The sequence below is a fragment of the Trachurus japonicus genome, chromosome 17 (assembly GCF_045865225.1).
Source record: "Trachurus japonicus isolate A0001 chromosome 17, Traja_1.0".
Classification (NCBI taxonomy): Eukaryota; Metazoa; Chordata; class Actinopteri; order Carangiformes; family Carangidae; genus Trachurus; species Trachurus japonicus.
In genome coordinates this window covers 25866541-25884391 of record NC_140923.1, presented here as the reverse complement: position 1 = coordinate 25884391, position 17851 = coordinate 25866541, and the positions used below count along the sequence as shown (strand labels likewise).

At 42.8% G+C, this 17851-nt stretch overlaps 1 protein-coding gene across 2 annotated transcripts in view; it reads left to right on the top strand.

Annotated features, from left to right (window-relative positions):
• Positions 1 to 2876: 2876 nt before the first annotated feature.
• The window catches only part of pkn2a (protein kinase N2a), a 28066-nt gene continuing 13091 nt past the window's right edge, over positions 2877 to 17851 (top strand). Inside the window, exons 1-4 of one of the 2 annotated variants that reach the window (XM_085804328.1) lie at positions 2877 to 3280; positions 9174 to 9338; positions 9556 to 9691; positions 14531 to 14685. In XM_085804328.1, the coding sequence (XP_085660454.1) occupies positions 3260 to 3280; positions 9174 to 9338; positions 9556 to 9691; positions 14531 to 14685 (477 nt within the window). In that variant the 5' untranslated portion in view covers positions 2877 to 3259. Of the gene's footprint in view, positions 3281 to 7394; positions 7654 to 9173; positions 9339 to 9555; positions 9692 to 14530; positions 14686 to 17851 lie in introns of those variants that run through there. The other variant, XM_085804327.1, reaches the window with a different exon arrangement.

Below are 17851 nucleotides of genomic sequence, written 5' to 3'. Positions count from 1 at the left end.
CTCTAAACATCCAGTTCTACTTGTGTTGCAGCTCTGTCAGATGGAACATAAATGGCTGTCATGGCTGTTTTCACCTTTTGATTGCCAAACAAATATACAGAACATTTAAAAAAAGAAAAGAAAAGTGCACGTGTGTTTCTTAATTGAATGCCAGTGTTTGCTCATCATCATTACCAGGTATAACTGAGCAGGAAGAGCTGAAGACAGATAAAGCCTCTACTGTGAGAATGAAAGCTGGATTATTTCAGGACTGGTATCCTGCAGAGGGAGATAAAGAGCTGCCAGGTCTGCTCCAACCACTGACTGTGTGTGTGTGTGTTAATCCAGTCTCCTTTCCTCCTGGTATCCAACTAGAATATCTTTTCAGTATTTGACTGAAGTAAGTGTAGTCAATGTGATGAAGTGCCCCATAGTGCATTTATATTTTTATAACTTATTTTAAGTCATGTTAGGTTTTCATAAATGTCAGGTTTCATGTCACCTCCCAAAATGTTTGTGTATATATAGTGTATATACTGTATATGCTATGTGAAATGAGAGGAGTCACTGTAGGCCAGAGGAGAAAGTTTATAACAAGTGCTGGACACTCAGCGTTACTCATCCCTGCTCTCTCAGAAAATCACTGGAGAGTCATCAGCTATTGGACTCATCAATATAGCATGAGGTTGTCAAGACTTAAACCTAGTTAAATTCAGGTGAAATCAACATTTTTAAAGTTTCCCCACAACACTTATTTTGCTTTCTGTTTCTTCTCCTGATGTTTGGAGTGATGAATGTGCTGAGTCTGACACTTTTTTAATTCACCTGCTGAAAAAGAGCATCTTATGTTCACCTTCATTCTGAGTCTGATGAGGAGGGTTTATAGCCAGCAGTGATTCAATATGAGGTCATTTATCTTTCTTATCCACACCAGACACTCAGGATTTTTAAATGCACTGTAGTTTATGTCTTAATACATTTGGATGAGATCATTAACACATTCCTTCATTTATGTTTAGACAGCAAAGTACATTGGGGGGTGTAGGTGATCCTTGGTCAAAACGTTGCTGATCAGAATTTGAATCAAATTACATCAAACCACAAACAAAATGTGTCTCTGAGCACAGAATCTAATGAGCCACAGAAATTGGCAAATCACTGAATTTAATGTAAAGATACTATGATGTTGATCTGGTAATCACACTGTTAGAACAACAATCCATGTGTTTGTTGTATGATAGCTGCAGTATCTAACTTCCCAACGCTGCACTATCCAGCACAGGCTGTGGCCATTGCTGTATTAATTTACATAGAAGTCAGAACCGTCACGTTGTGTCTGGAGCACCTGTCCTCAGTCAGCTCTCGGCGAACGTCACCGTGGAGACAGAAAGACAAAGTGCAGCTCTTTGTGGATTTTAACAGGGAAACATAAATCACAGGTTTATCCAACAAGGCTTCTGCCACTTTTATGTGGACAAGGCTCGGTTTAGGAATGTGCAGCCAGCGTTGTTGTCCACGCCGATAAATATTTGAGACGTTGCGCCATAAGCACAGAGAGTGCCCAGTCTCTGAGACATATGGCCTGTGATGACTGTGTCCCTGAGGGTTATGTAATGCAGTAAGTCTTCTCACTGAGGTGTGACATGTCATGCACTGGCCCCATTGGAGAAGACTTAAGTGTTTTCTCTTTGGCTTTCTTCATAACAGCCTCTCCTGATCTATCTGGCTTGGCAACCCAAAAGTAAACCGTGACTCTTATTTAGTATGGCTGCTTATGTTTGCTGTGCACTTCAGGTTGTCAGCAAGTTTTGACAGGACCTGCATGATCCTTTTAATTTGAATTATACTATCTTACAGTTTGATAATTCACGCTAAATTGTTAAAAGTATCTCTGAGGTATACGTCCTGCCAAGATACAAGAAGTCAGGTACACTTTTGAGACACTTAAGTCAAATTAGATAATTAGGTGAGTGATAATGAGCAGGACTCAGATTGTAGAAACAGTTGTTTAATGTCTTCTGTGGTCCGTCAGAACACTAACCCTGATGACTGAACCTTAAAGTGTGAGCAATGACCAGGTGAAAAGATGTTGGGTGATTTTCTGGGAAATGCAATCTGGCATTTCTGGGGCTTGATCCTCGCATAGAGCTCTGAGTAAGGATGTTTCAGACTGATTTTTAAAGTTTTCTCATTTTATGGCTGCAGGAGGATCCTTTAAAATGCTACATTTATGCATCCATAATATTAATCCAGCAGTCACACACTATGAAAGGATTGTGTGAATCTATTCAAATTAGATTAAATTTAGATTATTTATAGTTACTTTTTTTGCATTGGAGGATTTTTTTAAACTTTAATGCATGTGCCATATCTGAAATGTATTTCTTTAAATATTCACCCCTATAAACTAAAACATTACACTAGAAAATATTAAATAGCCTAATATGATTATACAGGCGTTGCAGAAACTAACTGTACTTTTACTGCAATATTTTAACTTTTAAGTAACGATAATTTCTATAAAGTAGGCTTACTTGCACACGAGTAAGGATCTCCTTGTACCAATGCTGCATGTAGCTAACATAATGAATAGTTTTATTTTTTAAAGTTGTGAATACACTTTTCTGAATAGGCTGCTATGTCTTTGATTTGGATGGCTTGCCTGTTATGAAGTTGCTGCTTTTGCACTGTGGTGTGTTGTAGGCTAATACTTTTTCCACCAAAAAGGAACGAACACATTTTTATAAAGTTGTGGAGGGTGTCTTGGTCTCCACATAAATACATGTGTGTGTGTGTGTGTGTGTGTGTGTGTGTGTGTGTGTGTGTGTGTGTGTGTGTGTGTGTGTGTGTGTGTGTGTGTGTGTGTTAGCAGTGATGATATTAGGTGATGAGGTGAGGCATGAAGTTTTAGGTCACGTGTGCTGACTGTCCGGGCTGAGAGCAGCCCAGCGGCAGCAGCGGCACTGCAGCTCCTCTGGGCGGACGCTTCCACACTAACCACCGCCTCTTTCTCCAACTGCACTGGGACAGATTTATGCCTCAGCTTTTTTATTTATGAGCACCAGTCCACCCTCCGGGACCCCACTAGGACGGTGTGGCCGCGTAAAACTAGAGTGAAGACGACATGGGAAGCCCTATGTGCCCGAGATGACCGACGGTTTGGTCCAAATATTCACGTCTTTTTGTCGCCAGAGAGGGAAACTTGAAACAAGGCTTGTTTTTGGAGTTCCACCTCCCCTCCTCTCTCCCCGTAGGATTTGATTCAAAGGCGAAAACCAAGATGGCCGCCGATTCCGTGCAGGTAGGAAAAGTTGACAACTGTTGCGAAAAGTGCGCAAACTTACTTCAGAGATTCAGTTATAAGTTAGCACAAAGTTTTATTTCATTAAAGTCGAGTCGCTTCGAGTCTGCGGCGTTGAATTTAAGTGAAGGGGCCTCTGCTAGATCCCAAAGGGTTGTCTGGGAATTATCCATGGATTGAGGCCTGGGAGAAACAATTATCCAAACTCACTTATATCCCTGAATTTTCAAGTTTCCAACCGGGGGTTTTGTTCGGGGACCGTTGGGTGAATTAACGTTGCCGCCAGTGTTCGAAACGGTTTTAACGTCACCGTTGCTTCAGTTGGTGATGAATAAAGGTTGTGGAACGTTTAACGTACAGGTCTGTAGCCTAACTGACGTTCAGTTAACCTGCGGTAACTGCTGCTGGGAAATAAACGTTATATTCCCGCCTGCTCACCCACCGGACTATTGTAAAGTTTTATCATGAGCATAATATGTAAAGTGAACAAAGTGGGGGGGAGAAAGAGCAAGTGTTCACTGGTTTGCTTGGCGTAAAGTTTTTTCAAACACGTTACAGACCGGATGAACTTCCAACATGTCACCATAATGTAACAGAAAGGTCAGAAACGTCTGTTTTAACGTGCTGGTGAGGTCAGTTAGTGTGTTTTTAAAAGAGGAGTTGGTGAAAGTGAGCACGAGAGCCATGTCTCATTATTGCCTATGAACAGGCATGACTCATTGATTAATGTGGTTTCACTTGAGTGACGTCAGAACTAGAATAAATCTTTCTGATTAAAAAAAAATATTGTCCGGGTACTTCAGCTCATCCAAAAACTTTTATCTAATCACATTTGTGGTGCAGTCAAGCGTCGCTTTAGCAATATCTTCCATAAGCCTCACTGTGAAGCTAAGACCAGTCTGATTACTCATGCTATTATTCATCTTCATGGAGAGCGTGGAGGGGAGGGTGGAGGTTACAGCAGATATAGCAAAGCTTGACACAGAGGGAAAATAAAATATTTTATTCAGGCTATATGTTTCAGGTGGCTGGTGCAGACCGAAACGGATCACCAAGGCAACAGGTGGTGATGCCCTGTTGTCAAGTCAGTGATGCTGTGGCTGAAACAGATAACCTCATAATATGGCTCATTATGTTTAATGTTAACATTTATTTTAATCACTCACCACAGGTATTTGCTCTATTGCTGTACCAGTGACATTATGGATGACCCAGCCCGAGGAACAATATCACCTACCTATGGCTTATGAAATTAAATTGTCACAGTTGCCCATTTTAAACTGCGTCTGAAAACAGTGATGGCAGCTAACCCCCCTAACAGGTGTCGGCTAAACCATCCTACTGAGCATGAGAACATTGATGGCTAAAAACTTTATTTGTGATCTCATCACAGAGGTGGTGTATGGATGATAATTATTTAGAAACTCAAGTTGGCTGATGCAGTGATTTCATGATTTATTATATAGGATTATTATACCAATATTGATGTAGCTATGTCATATAGAGGCAATTTGATGCTAAAGCGCCTCAATAACATGTGAAGTGTAGTGAACTGTACTCTGCTCTTCACACAGATACAAGTGCAAAGACAGTGGCAGGCTTGTCTAATATCACATACTAATAGTACTAATACTAATCTTCACAGTTTATCCATATATGGGCAATATGTGTGTGTGTGAAGTGATTGACCTGTCAGTTATAGCTGGCATGTAATTGTACCTGCAAGGATGTTGTAAAAATTTCGGATTATGTGTTCTGTCAATGACAGGTGATAACACATTTCCAGGCAGACGTAGTATTCATGAGGCAATAATGAATCATTTGTATATTTTTTATTAGGACTTAAAAGATACCAAAAGGCTTCTTGAAGCCACTATTAAAAGATGTGTCTATGTTTAGCTTTGATTGACCAAGCCAGCTAAACTTTAAGATGTAATCACTGTGGTTGTTTATATGTAGTGAAGACCAGTTAATCTCAGCAGAGCAACAGGTGTTTCAGTGCAGACTACAGCGCTTCTCTGTGTAGCTCAGCCGTGACCATTAACACCGACCCGAAGTATAAGACATTGTCTACACAGTTTGACTTGGCATGGGGATGTATGTGAGGCTCATGTGAGAGCTGTGTTTGTAGTATGTGCGTTTATTAGCCTGCGAGGCTATTTCTGGTCACAGCAAAGCACCAGGCTGTGGCCATCGCTCTGAAGCCAGCTGTGGGGCAAAACGACTGGGTGTCAGGTTGTAGGGCTAGGGCGAGATAGGCCCTCGTGCAGAAATGGCAAGGGCATGGCTTTTTTTAAGCATGGACCAGGATAGTGGCCTCAACTTTTCCATTGTCCTATTGTCTGAATGGAGCTCTTGTTATTGGACTTGGAGCGTTCAGGCTTAAACAGTAAGTTAACCTGCTTACACTTGAGGTTCACTTCAGGCCTAATGTTTGCTTTTACCTCACAGTTTCCTTTCACATCTTACACACTAAAAGAGTTTTTTGAGGACTTCAATGTGCAGTTAACAGCTGCCTGTGTGAGAATATTATCAACTGACTAATAAATACAAATCTTAAATTGGGAAAGTTACAGACTGCTCTAGAGGAGCAGCGTCAATTTCATCTAACTTAGACTATATCTGAAACACCCCTTCAGCTTTATGTAATATTGCCCATGTGTGGCTACAATGTTTGAGTCTTTTCACATGTTGTGAGCCTTGAACACTACACAGAGCAGCCAGCAGAGACACGCTGACAAGAACAAGTTCCCTTCATCCATCACAAACTGTTTGCATTGTGCTGGGAGTGGAAACATTTGCTTACAATTCAAGCTTCACTTGTCTTTGAACCTAATAAGTCTTGAGTCGCTGGTGTGGCGTCATTCCCCTGACGAGGCAATACATACAGGCAGCAAAAAAAAAAAGATAAGGCCAATGCAGGTGAAAGAGCAAGTCAAGGAAGTATTGCAGTTCCAGAGAAACCAGAGGTGAAACCAATCCTGCAAATGAGCGCTTGCTCCCCGTCTTTGAATATAGCTGCTTTGTTTGATCTCAAATTAAAACGCAGGCCTTGTGGGTCGACCGGCTGATTTATTTCCACCTTATCTGATTGGCCTTTCATGGATTTCCTTGCATTGTTGCACAGTGAAACAGGCCCTTTTGGGTGTCCTCTTGCTGTCCTCATACCACAGTGGGCAAACACAGTTACAGTGCAAACAAGTTTTGCAGGGCAGTGAGCTGAAGAAGAGAGAGAGAGAGAGCTGCCCCCCCCAACACACTAACACACACACACACACACACACACAGGAGTTGTGACCTCCATTTTACCTATGAGTCATCAAGGAGCCTCTGGACCAGGATATGTGCGAACTATAGCTTCCTCTGAAGTGAGCACCTATAGAGAGAAGAGTGGGGGCGGTTTCACAAGAGTGAGGGAATGACTGAGCCGATGGAAATCTCCCTTGAGCAAATAATATGATGTCATTTCCCATCAGAAATCTATCAGCTGTTGGTAGAGGAGGTGATTTCAGGGATTTTCCCCAAGGTGATTGTTAAGCCGAGGGAATAATCCACCCAGATCCTGACTCGTAATCAATCTGATGATCAATCAATGGACAGATTTAATAATAGCCAAACTAAATATGATGAAGCCTGCAGGTGCTGAGAGATGTTTTGATTGAGGCGAGGTGTCTTACCTCTCTAGGCTCCATGTGGAGGCTTGTGTCTTACAGCGACGTCCACGCTGGGTGAATTCTGGATGAGCTTTTGTTTTCGCTATCATTGGACTCCGCCACCACTATCTGCTCCGAGACCTGAACTCTATTCTTCACTGTGCTCTGCAGTTTCCTGTCGTTGTCGGGGTGTCATGTCAAGAGCTTCTCTTCCTTTCCTCCTCCACGCAGGTTGCTTTCTAAGGGGCGTGGGTGGGGGGGGGGGCACAATGGACGTCCAATGTTATGTTTTTAACTTGAGTTAATTTTAGCCACAGTCCTCTCCCTGGAGTGAGATTAGGTCCCATTCTGGGCTGCTCTGACCTCACTGGGTGAGAAGCTAAGAGGGATTTGGCTGTCGCTGCTCAGACGGTTTATCTTCCCCTGTTGATGTCAATGGTCTGAGAGAGAGAGAGAGAGATAGAGAGACAGAGAAAGCACAAAATGAAAGTAGAGCTGAAGAAAATCAGATACTAGCTGAATGAGCGTGGCCGTCGATGGAGCGTCTGTCAGCTATGGTGTAGCTTAGGCTTTATGATGGAGGATGATGGCGCTGCTTCTACCAGACGACAAAGCTTCAGTGGAGTTGCTTGTGCTGACAGTTTAACCGGCCGGCAGAACATGCGTGGGTTGGTTTGTTCAACTGATCTAGACGAGTTGGACGAAACCGATGAAGTTGTGGTAAGAAAGGATTAGTAAAGGCCATAAGTTCTTTCCTGTTGAATCAATCCCCCCCCCCCTTTTTTTTTTTTTTTTTTTTAACCAAGGAAGCGGTTGTGATTTTTAACATCGAATGGAAGCAAATTGCATGAAGTCTATATATAGACGCGTGAATGAGAATGTGTGTTTTCCTTCCTTTATAACACAATCACGACGGGTTAAATGCAATAAGACACAGATCTCGTGGTAGTCACAGTGTGGCCATGTTGTTTTTCACATTACATTATTATGTCCTGGTTTTATGAATGGGATGAGCTCATCTCTGCGTACTTGGGGCAAAGTTGGCACAGTTTCAGAGACTTCCAGAGAGCTGTGTGTTTCACTCTAACTTGCATTTTACACATTGAGTTTATCTGTCATCTGGAGTGACGTACAATGTGACATTTGACTATTATAGTCCCCAGCATTATGGGTGTTAAAATAACTGTGTGTGAGATTGTGGCTAATTGAACAATTACAGTTTATCCATAGTGATTGCAGGCTTTTTTATTATGGTTTCTGATTTGGTTTGTTTATGGCTCATTAATTAGGTGATATTTCCAACCATGGAACAAAATGAAAACTTCATGTTGCCCACTTTTATATTTGAAATTAGCATGTATTTTCAAATCAAAGAAGGAACAGAGATTGATGAACTGACTGTGTAATAAAGGGAACAAAGTGATTATTCACAGGGCTCGGATAGCGGGCAGATGTATTCTCTGATCAACCAGCGGAGCGTCACCAGCACACCACTGTTTTCATGCTGACCTTTGAAGCTGAAGCCATTCAGGAAGTGACTTCTAATCCCTCTTTAGTTAAGGTGACGGCTTTAAGGATGCAGGTCAATGGCGACTGACAGCAGCGGTGAAAACACGGCGTACAGAGGCCCGCTGAAGTTCAAAACACACCGCTGCACCGGGCTGACCTCTGAGCTCCCACGTGGGGCAGCCTCTCAGCTTGTTGTCAGTACGTTTCAGTCATAGGTTGAAGTTGCACTCATTTGAAACGTGTCCAGTGTGGCGAGAAAGTAGAAAAATGTCACTGATCCTGTGATGATCAGGATGGGTCGAGCAGGTTTTGAGAAACATTCACTCGTTATGATCAGAAAGCGAGCGCCTGTTCTGCCGCTGCTGTCATCACTTGTTTCCTGCCGTCTTTACAGCTGACAAAAGTGGAAATTCATGCTTCTTTGTGAAGCAATAGTTGTTTTGAAACATTGCAACTTGGCACAGAGCTTTTTTTCTTTTATTGTTGACAGTTGATATTGTTGATAACTTAAGTTGGTTGAATGCTACTCAAAGTGTACATAGTATTTGTTGACTGATTCACTGACCTCTGTGTGTCCTCTCCTCCTCTTTCTCTGGTATCCCATTTTACTCTTCCTCCTCACTTTCCTCCCTCACTGACCTCTGATTTGCATTCCACATCTTCCTCTTATCTCCTCTTTTTCATCCTCCTCCTCCTCCTCCTTCTCCTTCTCCTCCTCTCCTGTCCTCCAGGGGGATGCCAGGGGCCAGATGGTGGCGGAGCGACTGGGTTTGGGACACAACTTGGACCTGTCCGACACAATGGTCCAACAGAAGCTGGATGAGATCAAGGAGCAGATCCGCCGCGAGATCCGCAAAGAGCTGAAGATCAAAGAAGGTGCAGAGAACCTGCGCAAGGTAATAATCACTGACTTAGTCTTCAAGGCCAGACTAAAACAGACATGACGACACATCTCCCCCAGCATCTCAGAAAACATTATGTAACTGTCTTCGGTGACTCAGCAATCCTCCCCATGACTGGTACACTGATTTTTACGATAACAGTCGGTGTAATTTCCTTGTAAATCTTTGTTTTTAGTGAAACTACTCAAATCCCTCCCTCCTCTCTCACCAGGTCACCACGGACAAGAAGAGCCTGGCTTATGTCGACAACATGCTGAAAAAATCTAACAAGAAGGTTGAGGAGCTTCACCAGGAGCTGCAGGAGCTCAACGCCCACATCGTGGTCAAAGACCCCGAAGAGCTGCTAGGTAACAACAGTAGCACGACAGTGACACCGCCCCAGAGGATTTACTAAACATTAACCAGGAGTAAAGGCAGATGACATAGACAAGAGCAGCGTTTCCCACACAGTGAGGTGGAGCGGTCACTGACCAGGGGCGGGGCTTTTGTAAATTAATTATAAACTAATACGGCACCATATATAGTGTATAAAAGAGACCCAATTTTAAATGTTTCTATTTCCAAGTGCATTGTGGTGAGTAAATAAATAACAACGCTCACATACCTGTGGGGTAGTAGGTGAGGGTCCATCACATACTTTGAGCCCAGTCCCACACACACACACACACACACACACAACCAGTTCTCATACTAATCCTGCTCCCAGTGTTCAACAGACGGGCACATTATCAGTGTGCTGCATTTGTGAGAGAGAGGGAGAAAGGAAGGGCTGAGCAAATCAATGCTCTATAACTCCACAATGAAATAAGATTTTATCTGTGAAATAATACAAAAAAAAAAATCAATATGTGGCGAACAATGTTGATATGGTGGTAAGGCCGCCACTAATAAATCAAGGTATGGGAAAGAGTGCTGTGCTGGACTTCTGTGCAAAAGTAATATTGTAAAGCATGTGCCTTTACACAATTCATTTCTGTAGCAGGGCAGGAGATTGTAAGGTTAGTTACTCATTAGAAAAGATGAGTCGATTGATAAGTAGATCACGGGAAAGATTGAAGTTGTTTGCAGCTACAACAGGTTTCCATCAGTTGGACTCCAGATTGGCCGTACATGAGATGAATGCACACTCAGAGTCTCTCTGCCAGGTGGGTATTAGTATGGGGCATCTACTTGAATAGCCTGTGGGTAATTATTAAACTGATGATGATAGCGTATGATAGCTTATGATTAGCAGATTCAACGCTATCTGGTCAGCTGTGTGGTTGTCGTTGTTGAATGGTGGCGAGTCCTGAGATAAGGTGCTGCTCTGGACAACAGAGGGCTGTGGTGTGAGAACTAGAGAGCATGGCACATGGATAAGACTGAACTGAATCAGGATTTAAAAAAATAGTTTGGGCAGTTATCAGTTTGTTGCCCTCATAAAAATGATAAGAGGTTTAAATTTCAAGTTGAATGTGGGTTAATGATAATGTTACGTGATCCCAAGCTGCATATAAAACATTCTGTCATCATCAGTTGTGCTGTTGTAGCTCTGCGTGGCTATCTGAAATGTTTTCTTGTCTGTCATTGGCACATGTTCTTTAAAAACACATCTCTCTGGAGGACCAAAGAAAAGTGGGTGGCAGACTAACTGAAATATCCTAATCTTGTTTAGCAGAAGAGACCACTCACTGCGCCTTTTTCTCAGGATGCTATGAAAAGGTAGATTAACTTTTTTGCTTTAATCCCTGAGATTGACATAAAAATAGGGTGTTTTGATAACTGATGAACTGTCAGGCCCAACACAAAAGACGAAACGCATCATAGCCTCAGCTTTACGCTTTGGCAGCTTTCAGGAGTGTTTCTCCACACGGGGAATCTGACTGACAACTGTAATCCAGTCCTGGGTTGGCGGGTTTGCCTGCAGCCATTTCCACGTGACAACGACTCCTCCCGCTCACAGCCAGAAGCGCCTCGGCTCCATCCGTCACCAGGAGCCTTGAGTTCAGCGTTCAGCGTCACAGAAGAGCAATCCCCATACTCTCACATCTTTCTCCCATCTCCTTCAAAAGTACCACTATCATAAATCATTTTGGCAGTGTTGTGTTAGAACAACACCTATATAAACACACACACACACACACACACACACACACACACACACGGAGCACACTGGAGGTGACTCACTCTCCAGAGGCCGACATTGTTGCATTCCACATTCCACCGACAGTTACAATGAGCTGTCGATTGTTCCCCTCCGAGGCCGCTGAAAGCCCGCTCCTGTGCGTTTGTCGACAACAATGGAATTTGGAGAGAATTGACCACAACAGCGGTGTGTGTGTGTGTGTGTGTGTGTGTGCGTCCAGCGTGGTTTTGTTACAGTAGTTGCCTTATAGAGTCTTTGTTGGTGGCGAGTGTCTGGGTGAATTCAGGAAGAGACGGAATGGTATTTGTCTGCCCGGCCGTTACCATCACATCCCCCCACCACAGTTGACATGAGGAAGCAAGATGAGGAGGGGTGTGTGCGTGCGTTTGCTGTGGGGACTGAAGGGAGGCTGTCTTGGTAAATGGTTATCTTAAGTGGGAACAAATTTAGCCTGACTCTGCCACCCTGTATCTGATGAACGAGGGCTTTCTTTTTTAGTGACGAGACGCCAGCGGAATGTCGCTCGCTGGCCATCGCAGAGATGATGGAGAGGGACCGAGTGCGGCTCAGCTTCCTCTGGTCATGAGACAGATTTCACAAACTTCTTGAAATGCGTTCAGCTCCCGAATCCGCTAGAGACGGCACTTGTTTCCTGAATTAGTAGGAAGGACTCGCTGTGCCTCTGCAAACAGCCAGAATGTGTTTTTGTTCCAGGAGAGAGTTGAGGGGGGCTCTGGTTATACTCCGCCGCTCAGCCGAGGCTGGAAACGGACCGACTCAGACAGCGCCTGCCTGGGAGCGGCGGCAGCAGCTCTGACGCTGGGGGTCACCAGTCAGGTCTCTGTAACATGAAATCTCAACAGTTTTACTCCCTAAATATGTGTCAAGTCAGTTTTCCTTCCAGCCGTCGTATCGCATCACTTCCCCAGAAACAATCGCCCAGGTCAGCTCTAGGTCCACTCCTCTAAATCATGACGTAATTGTTTAGAGAGTATTGTTAGCAGTGCTTCACATCAGATACAGATGGGGTTAATCTGAGGGAGGGTTCCCCTTGTCAGCCGTCCAGCAGTGACATCAGCCCTGCAGCTATTCGGTAGCTCGCTGTCTTGTCCTCCAGCCCAGCGTGGGCTGAACCGCGTTCAGGAGGAGGGGAGGAGGGTGGTGGCCAGGGGTCCTCAAATTCTTGGCTCTCTGTGACCTTGACCAAACCACATCATCCCCACACGGAGAGGAAAGCCCCGAACCTAAACTGGATGACATACACAGAGAGTTTTGCATGCGTGTTTCGAGGCATGCTTTTGTCATTTTCACTAACGGCTTTCACGTGATACTGGAGGTCTTCATCAGGCATTGTGGATTTTCAGTTTTGCTATCAAGCCTCTGTCAAATTCTTACCTGGTTTCTCTGACTTTTCTACTGGTCTGGAAATGCCCAATTTGTTTCCCGTCTTGTCCTCGGTGTGTGTGTGTGTGTGTGTGTGTGTATGAGAGGGTTGCCCCGGAAAGCCTGATATCCTCCCCTCCTGCCCGTGAACAGAAACCTCTGCAGTGATGCTCCCTCGGCTTATTAAGGGTCATTAGATGAATCATTTGGACTTTCAGTTCAAAGAATCACATGCTTTCCTTTTGCTCGTCTCCTGCAGGTGTTCAAAAGAACCATTAGACGGTGTTTTGATGAAACATTCAAAGTGAATGAATCACACGCTCGCCTGCTGGTTATTGTAATCTGTTTGGCAGAGTCTGTGAGAGTAACTCACATTAAAATTCAAGCTCACTTTAGTGGACTGTGGACACCTTTAGAAATAAGAGATTTATTTGTATATGCTGGAAATTTTGTTTTATCATGTGACTTGTTCTTTTTGGACTTAAATAAAACAAGAGAATTGAGATAATAAAAAAACAATAACCATCAATTATGAATATAATGTTAGGTCCTGATGAAAAATCGGCATTATGTCTTGGATGTGGCACATTTGTTTCCACATTGGGACTTTTTCTGAGCTCCTTTATGACAGCAGAGACACTGAAACTCAACTTGCAAGTCAAGTCAGGAGAAGTCAGGCAGGTTTTTTTGCCCACCTCACAAGTGTGTGTCTGTGAGAATGTTTTGCTTTGCGCTGTAGTGATCAATGTGGGGAGGGGTTTTCTCTGCACCTTTCGAGTCCAGACATGACAAAAAAGAAAAAAAAAGAAAACACAATAATGCAATGAACTTATCCCCCAAAACTGTGAATGGAAGACACTCGTTTCTGTTTTCATTTTGGGTCACTGTACAGTGTGTATGGATATATATATATATATATATATATATATATATATATATATATATATAGTATATGTCACTGAGTCTATAAAACAATAAACATAAAACAACACAAGCACTATAAAAACAAAATGATACAGCCTTGGATATATTGGATTGTCATAAGTGAATAAACCACATTTGCATACACAGTGATGCAATTGTGGCGTTGGTAGTTGTCTGCATGTTCACACTTGTGGTTTAGTGTTGTTTTTGTTTTCTGCAGTTGACTGCAGGGTTTCCCTCTGCTGTTAAAGCTGGGACGGACAGAGAACAGAGCCAGTGGGGAGATGGAAAACTTAGCCCTGGCTTCACCTTTGATGTGTTTAATGCCATGTTTTTGTCTGTACAATGGAACAAAAAAAGTTGTGTCATCTGAAATTCCTGATTTTAAAGTTGTGGATTCGTCTTTTTTTCCCTCCTACGTTGAGAGGCAAAGTCAAATTGAGTGGTGTGCTAACAGACCTCATTGAATTATAAACAGCAGCTCTCTCTGGATACATTATGTGACAACTGAAGTTGCTACCTGATGTGTTTTGACTAAACAAAGTTATAGGTCACTTCTCCGAGCCGCGGGACTGTTTAGCTAACGTCAAGATGGCCGGCAGCCAGAAATAGCACATGCATGCAAGTTACTATTTGCAGTGGGTGCAAATTTGTGCCAGATTCCAGCAGCACATACGGAGTTATGTCTGTGATTGTTTCCCAAAGGTGCTGACTTGTACTTGTCTTGTTTTTTTTTCTTCCCATCTTTACCCAGAATGCCCTCTGACCCCAGATACCCCTAACAGCGAGGCCAGAATGTGCACGAGCAGCAGCCGCCTCGCCGCCCTGAAAAGACAGAACGACATCGAGCTGAAGGTTAAACAGGGCGCCGAGAACATGATTCAGATGTACTCCAACGGGCCCTCCAAGGTACGTTACAACAGGAGAGGGGGAGGGTTCACCTGACAGTCAGGTTTTAGCTGGTTCACGTCAGGTGTGCCAAGTGTGTAAAATTAGTTGTACTGTATTTAGTTTGTGTCGTGCAGGCTGGGGCTTGCTGCCTCCATAGGCCCCGTTTATCAATGATAACACACACACAATAAACCAATGCCTTTGCCAACATTGTGACATCACCAAAAACTTTCAAACTGGGCGTGGACCATGAGTGGTCAGGTGTTCATAGATGAGCATGTTAGCTGAACTTGTTGGGTAGAGAAAATAAAGGTGTGCAGTAAAATAGATAATCAAACAATCTCTTTTTTTTCTAAAGTATTTTGATAATTTTAAATTGATCTGATTTATTCATGTGTGTAAACAAAATATATATGAACAAAAAATATGCAAATATGCACCAGCACATTAGCATAGCTATTCACATTGTCTATTTTTTCTTTTCTTCCGACTGCATCAAGGAAAAAACACAACAATTAATACAGTCACACATATAGATACAATCATAGACACAGACATACATATAACACAAGACATGATGCACCACTTGCATATATTTACAGATTCTTAATTGTATTGTACAAGGGGAAAACAATATAGCAAAACATACAAACAGATACCAAAAAGTAATCTCACAGGGTGGGGAAGAGAATAGGCACAACATCATATAGCATATACCAACACCCTCATGTGCAGCTGCACAATTTAACTACTGCAGCTGCAACATTAGAAGAAACTGTTTGAGCAAGAATTTAATTTGTCTCTTTGGAATCTATAAACACAATATAATGTGGCGACGAATTCCACTCTAGGATGGCTCTGAACAAAACAGATTAGTGTTCACATTAGTGTTCGCCTTAGGCAAAGTAAACCTCCCCTCAGTAGCATGTCTTGTCGGATAATTATGTCGACTCCACTGACATGAGAACAAACAATATAAAAAATTTGGAGAGTTATTAACAATAATATTCCTGAGCAAGTTCAACCAAACGTATGGGGTGTTGAAATACTACTGAGGTAAAAGTGGATGTGAGGAAATATAATAAAGAATAAGTATTTTTAAAAAAAAGATAATCAAACTTGATGCATTTAACTACTCCCGGTAGTTGTTAGAGGTTTTAGCAGGAAGTTAATTTAAATACTAAAAATAGTCAAATAAACCGTAATTCAGAACAGCATTTTATATATCACACCTGTTACTCATGATGTAACAGGTGTGAACTACTGACACAAACTGTCAGACTACTTGTGTTTCTTTGCATTATCGTCCTCATGGTAGCAGTAATATTTCCCATAGACCACAGAAATGATTCACAAAACTTTAAAAAATAAGAACCAATATGTGATAAACTAGAATTGTCCTTTTTAGATGAACTGTGGGGCTGTTTGTTTGGGAGTCAGAGAAACCACCAGCAACACTTTGATTCACTTCAGTCGCCGTCATCAGGTTTTATTCACCGTTGACATTCAGATTCTTTTTATCGTGGAACTACGTGACACACGATCCAGATGTATTTTAACAGCTTAAATGTGAGCTTGCCTCTCATGACCTTCAACTCACTTCTCCACACAGTGCTCCCCACACCACAGGCTACTACTGTTTGAAATCCTCATTTCCTCAACATGCAAATCTTCACTTACACCTTTCCAGGCTTTTTTTTTTTTTTAAATGGCACATGTTGTCATATCCCAAAGGCTACAAGACAGTTATATAATCTAATGCAGATTGTAAAGGATTTTAGCTTTTTTCTTTTCAATCATTCCCAGTCTGAAGACCAGCTCCCGCTCTGACGTTGGTTAGGCTGATACATGGCAGCTTTGCTTTCACAGCTTCACTGTAGGGGAGGAGGGAACATGAGAAGGCGCTGACACATACTGTGTGTGTGTCATACTCTCTGCTGTTTGTTCACAAAGCTGTTACGGTCTTTGTGGCTCCACTAATGCTCGGTCCGAGAAAAACTATAATTTAGTTGGGAGGGGTGTGTGACTGTGTGTGTGTAAGTCGCCAGAACTAATAACAACAGCTGGAGCTCTGAGAACCTCTCATGCCCATCTTGGCTTTCATGTCCATCAGTAGTAATTGAAGCCACTTTGTAGTCGACAGTCGAGCAGAGTGTAGAGTTTCAGTGGTGTCGACTCAGCTCGGCCACTGGTCTGATTCTACCTCCTTATCACATGTTTCTGTGGATACATCAGTGTAATTTAATGGAGCATGTGTTGAATGAATTTGTCACACATTATGAGTCCTTTGTAAAAGAGTGAGTAGTTCAACATTTTGGGAAATAATCCTATATGAAATGTGATTGTGAAGATTGATCCCAGCTTCTGTCTGTATGGTAATAAATAGGAAACTAAAGCCAGCAGCTGTTTAGCTTAGCATAGTTTAGCATAGCTCAGCATAAAGAGAGAAGACAGGGGGGGGCAGCGAGCCTGGCTCTGTCCACAGGTAACATTATATCTGGTTACCACCACATCTAAAGCTCAGTGATTGATTCTTATTAAATGGACAGGTTGAGGTTTTGCAGGGGATCATGTGCATGTGTGTTTCTTGCCTGGGTTCAAGAAATGGTCCAGACTCCCCCGTGCCTGGCCAAGACTTTACATCAATTCTGTTAATATGTAGAGAAAATAACAATTTTGTTTTTGAAGTATTTAATCAAAACATTTGTACTAACATTTAACCTTAAAGGGGCATTAACGCAAATCCGCGGCCACTAGATGGAGCCAATGGCGGAGCATATCAGATATAAACAAGTGGGCGTCTCTCCTCCATACATGTTATGCTTTGTGGTATTTAAAAATCAGCTGTCAGAGAGAGAGCAGCCTCGTTTGGTGATAAGAAGAACAAGTTCTCTAGTGTAGGACATGAGGAGAAAAAACATGCAGCTTTTCTGTAACATTATAAGATGGGGCACCACCCCCCCACCTCCTCCCTCCTCCCTCATCAGGCTGAATGAATTGGGGAAAGGAAAAAAAAACTCCGTAGTCGAAGCGGCAGCTCTACGTCGCGCACAACCACAACAACGGCAACAACAGCAACTACAACTTCCTCCTACAAATGCACGATCGTCGGTGTGACGTGCAGACCGCAGTGGGACGACTCCTCAGTCCATGAGTTTCACGTCTCAGACCGGATCATGTAAAT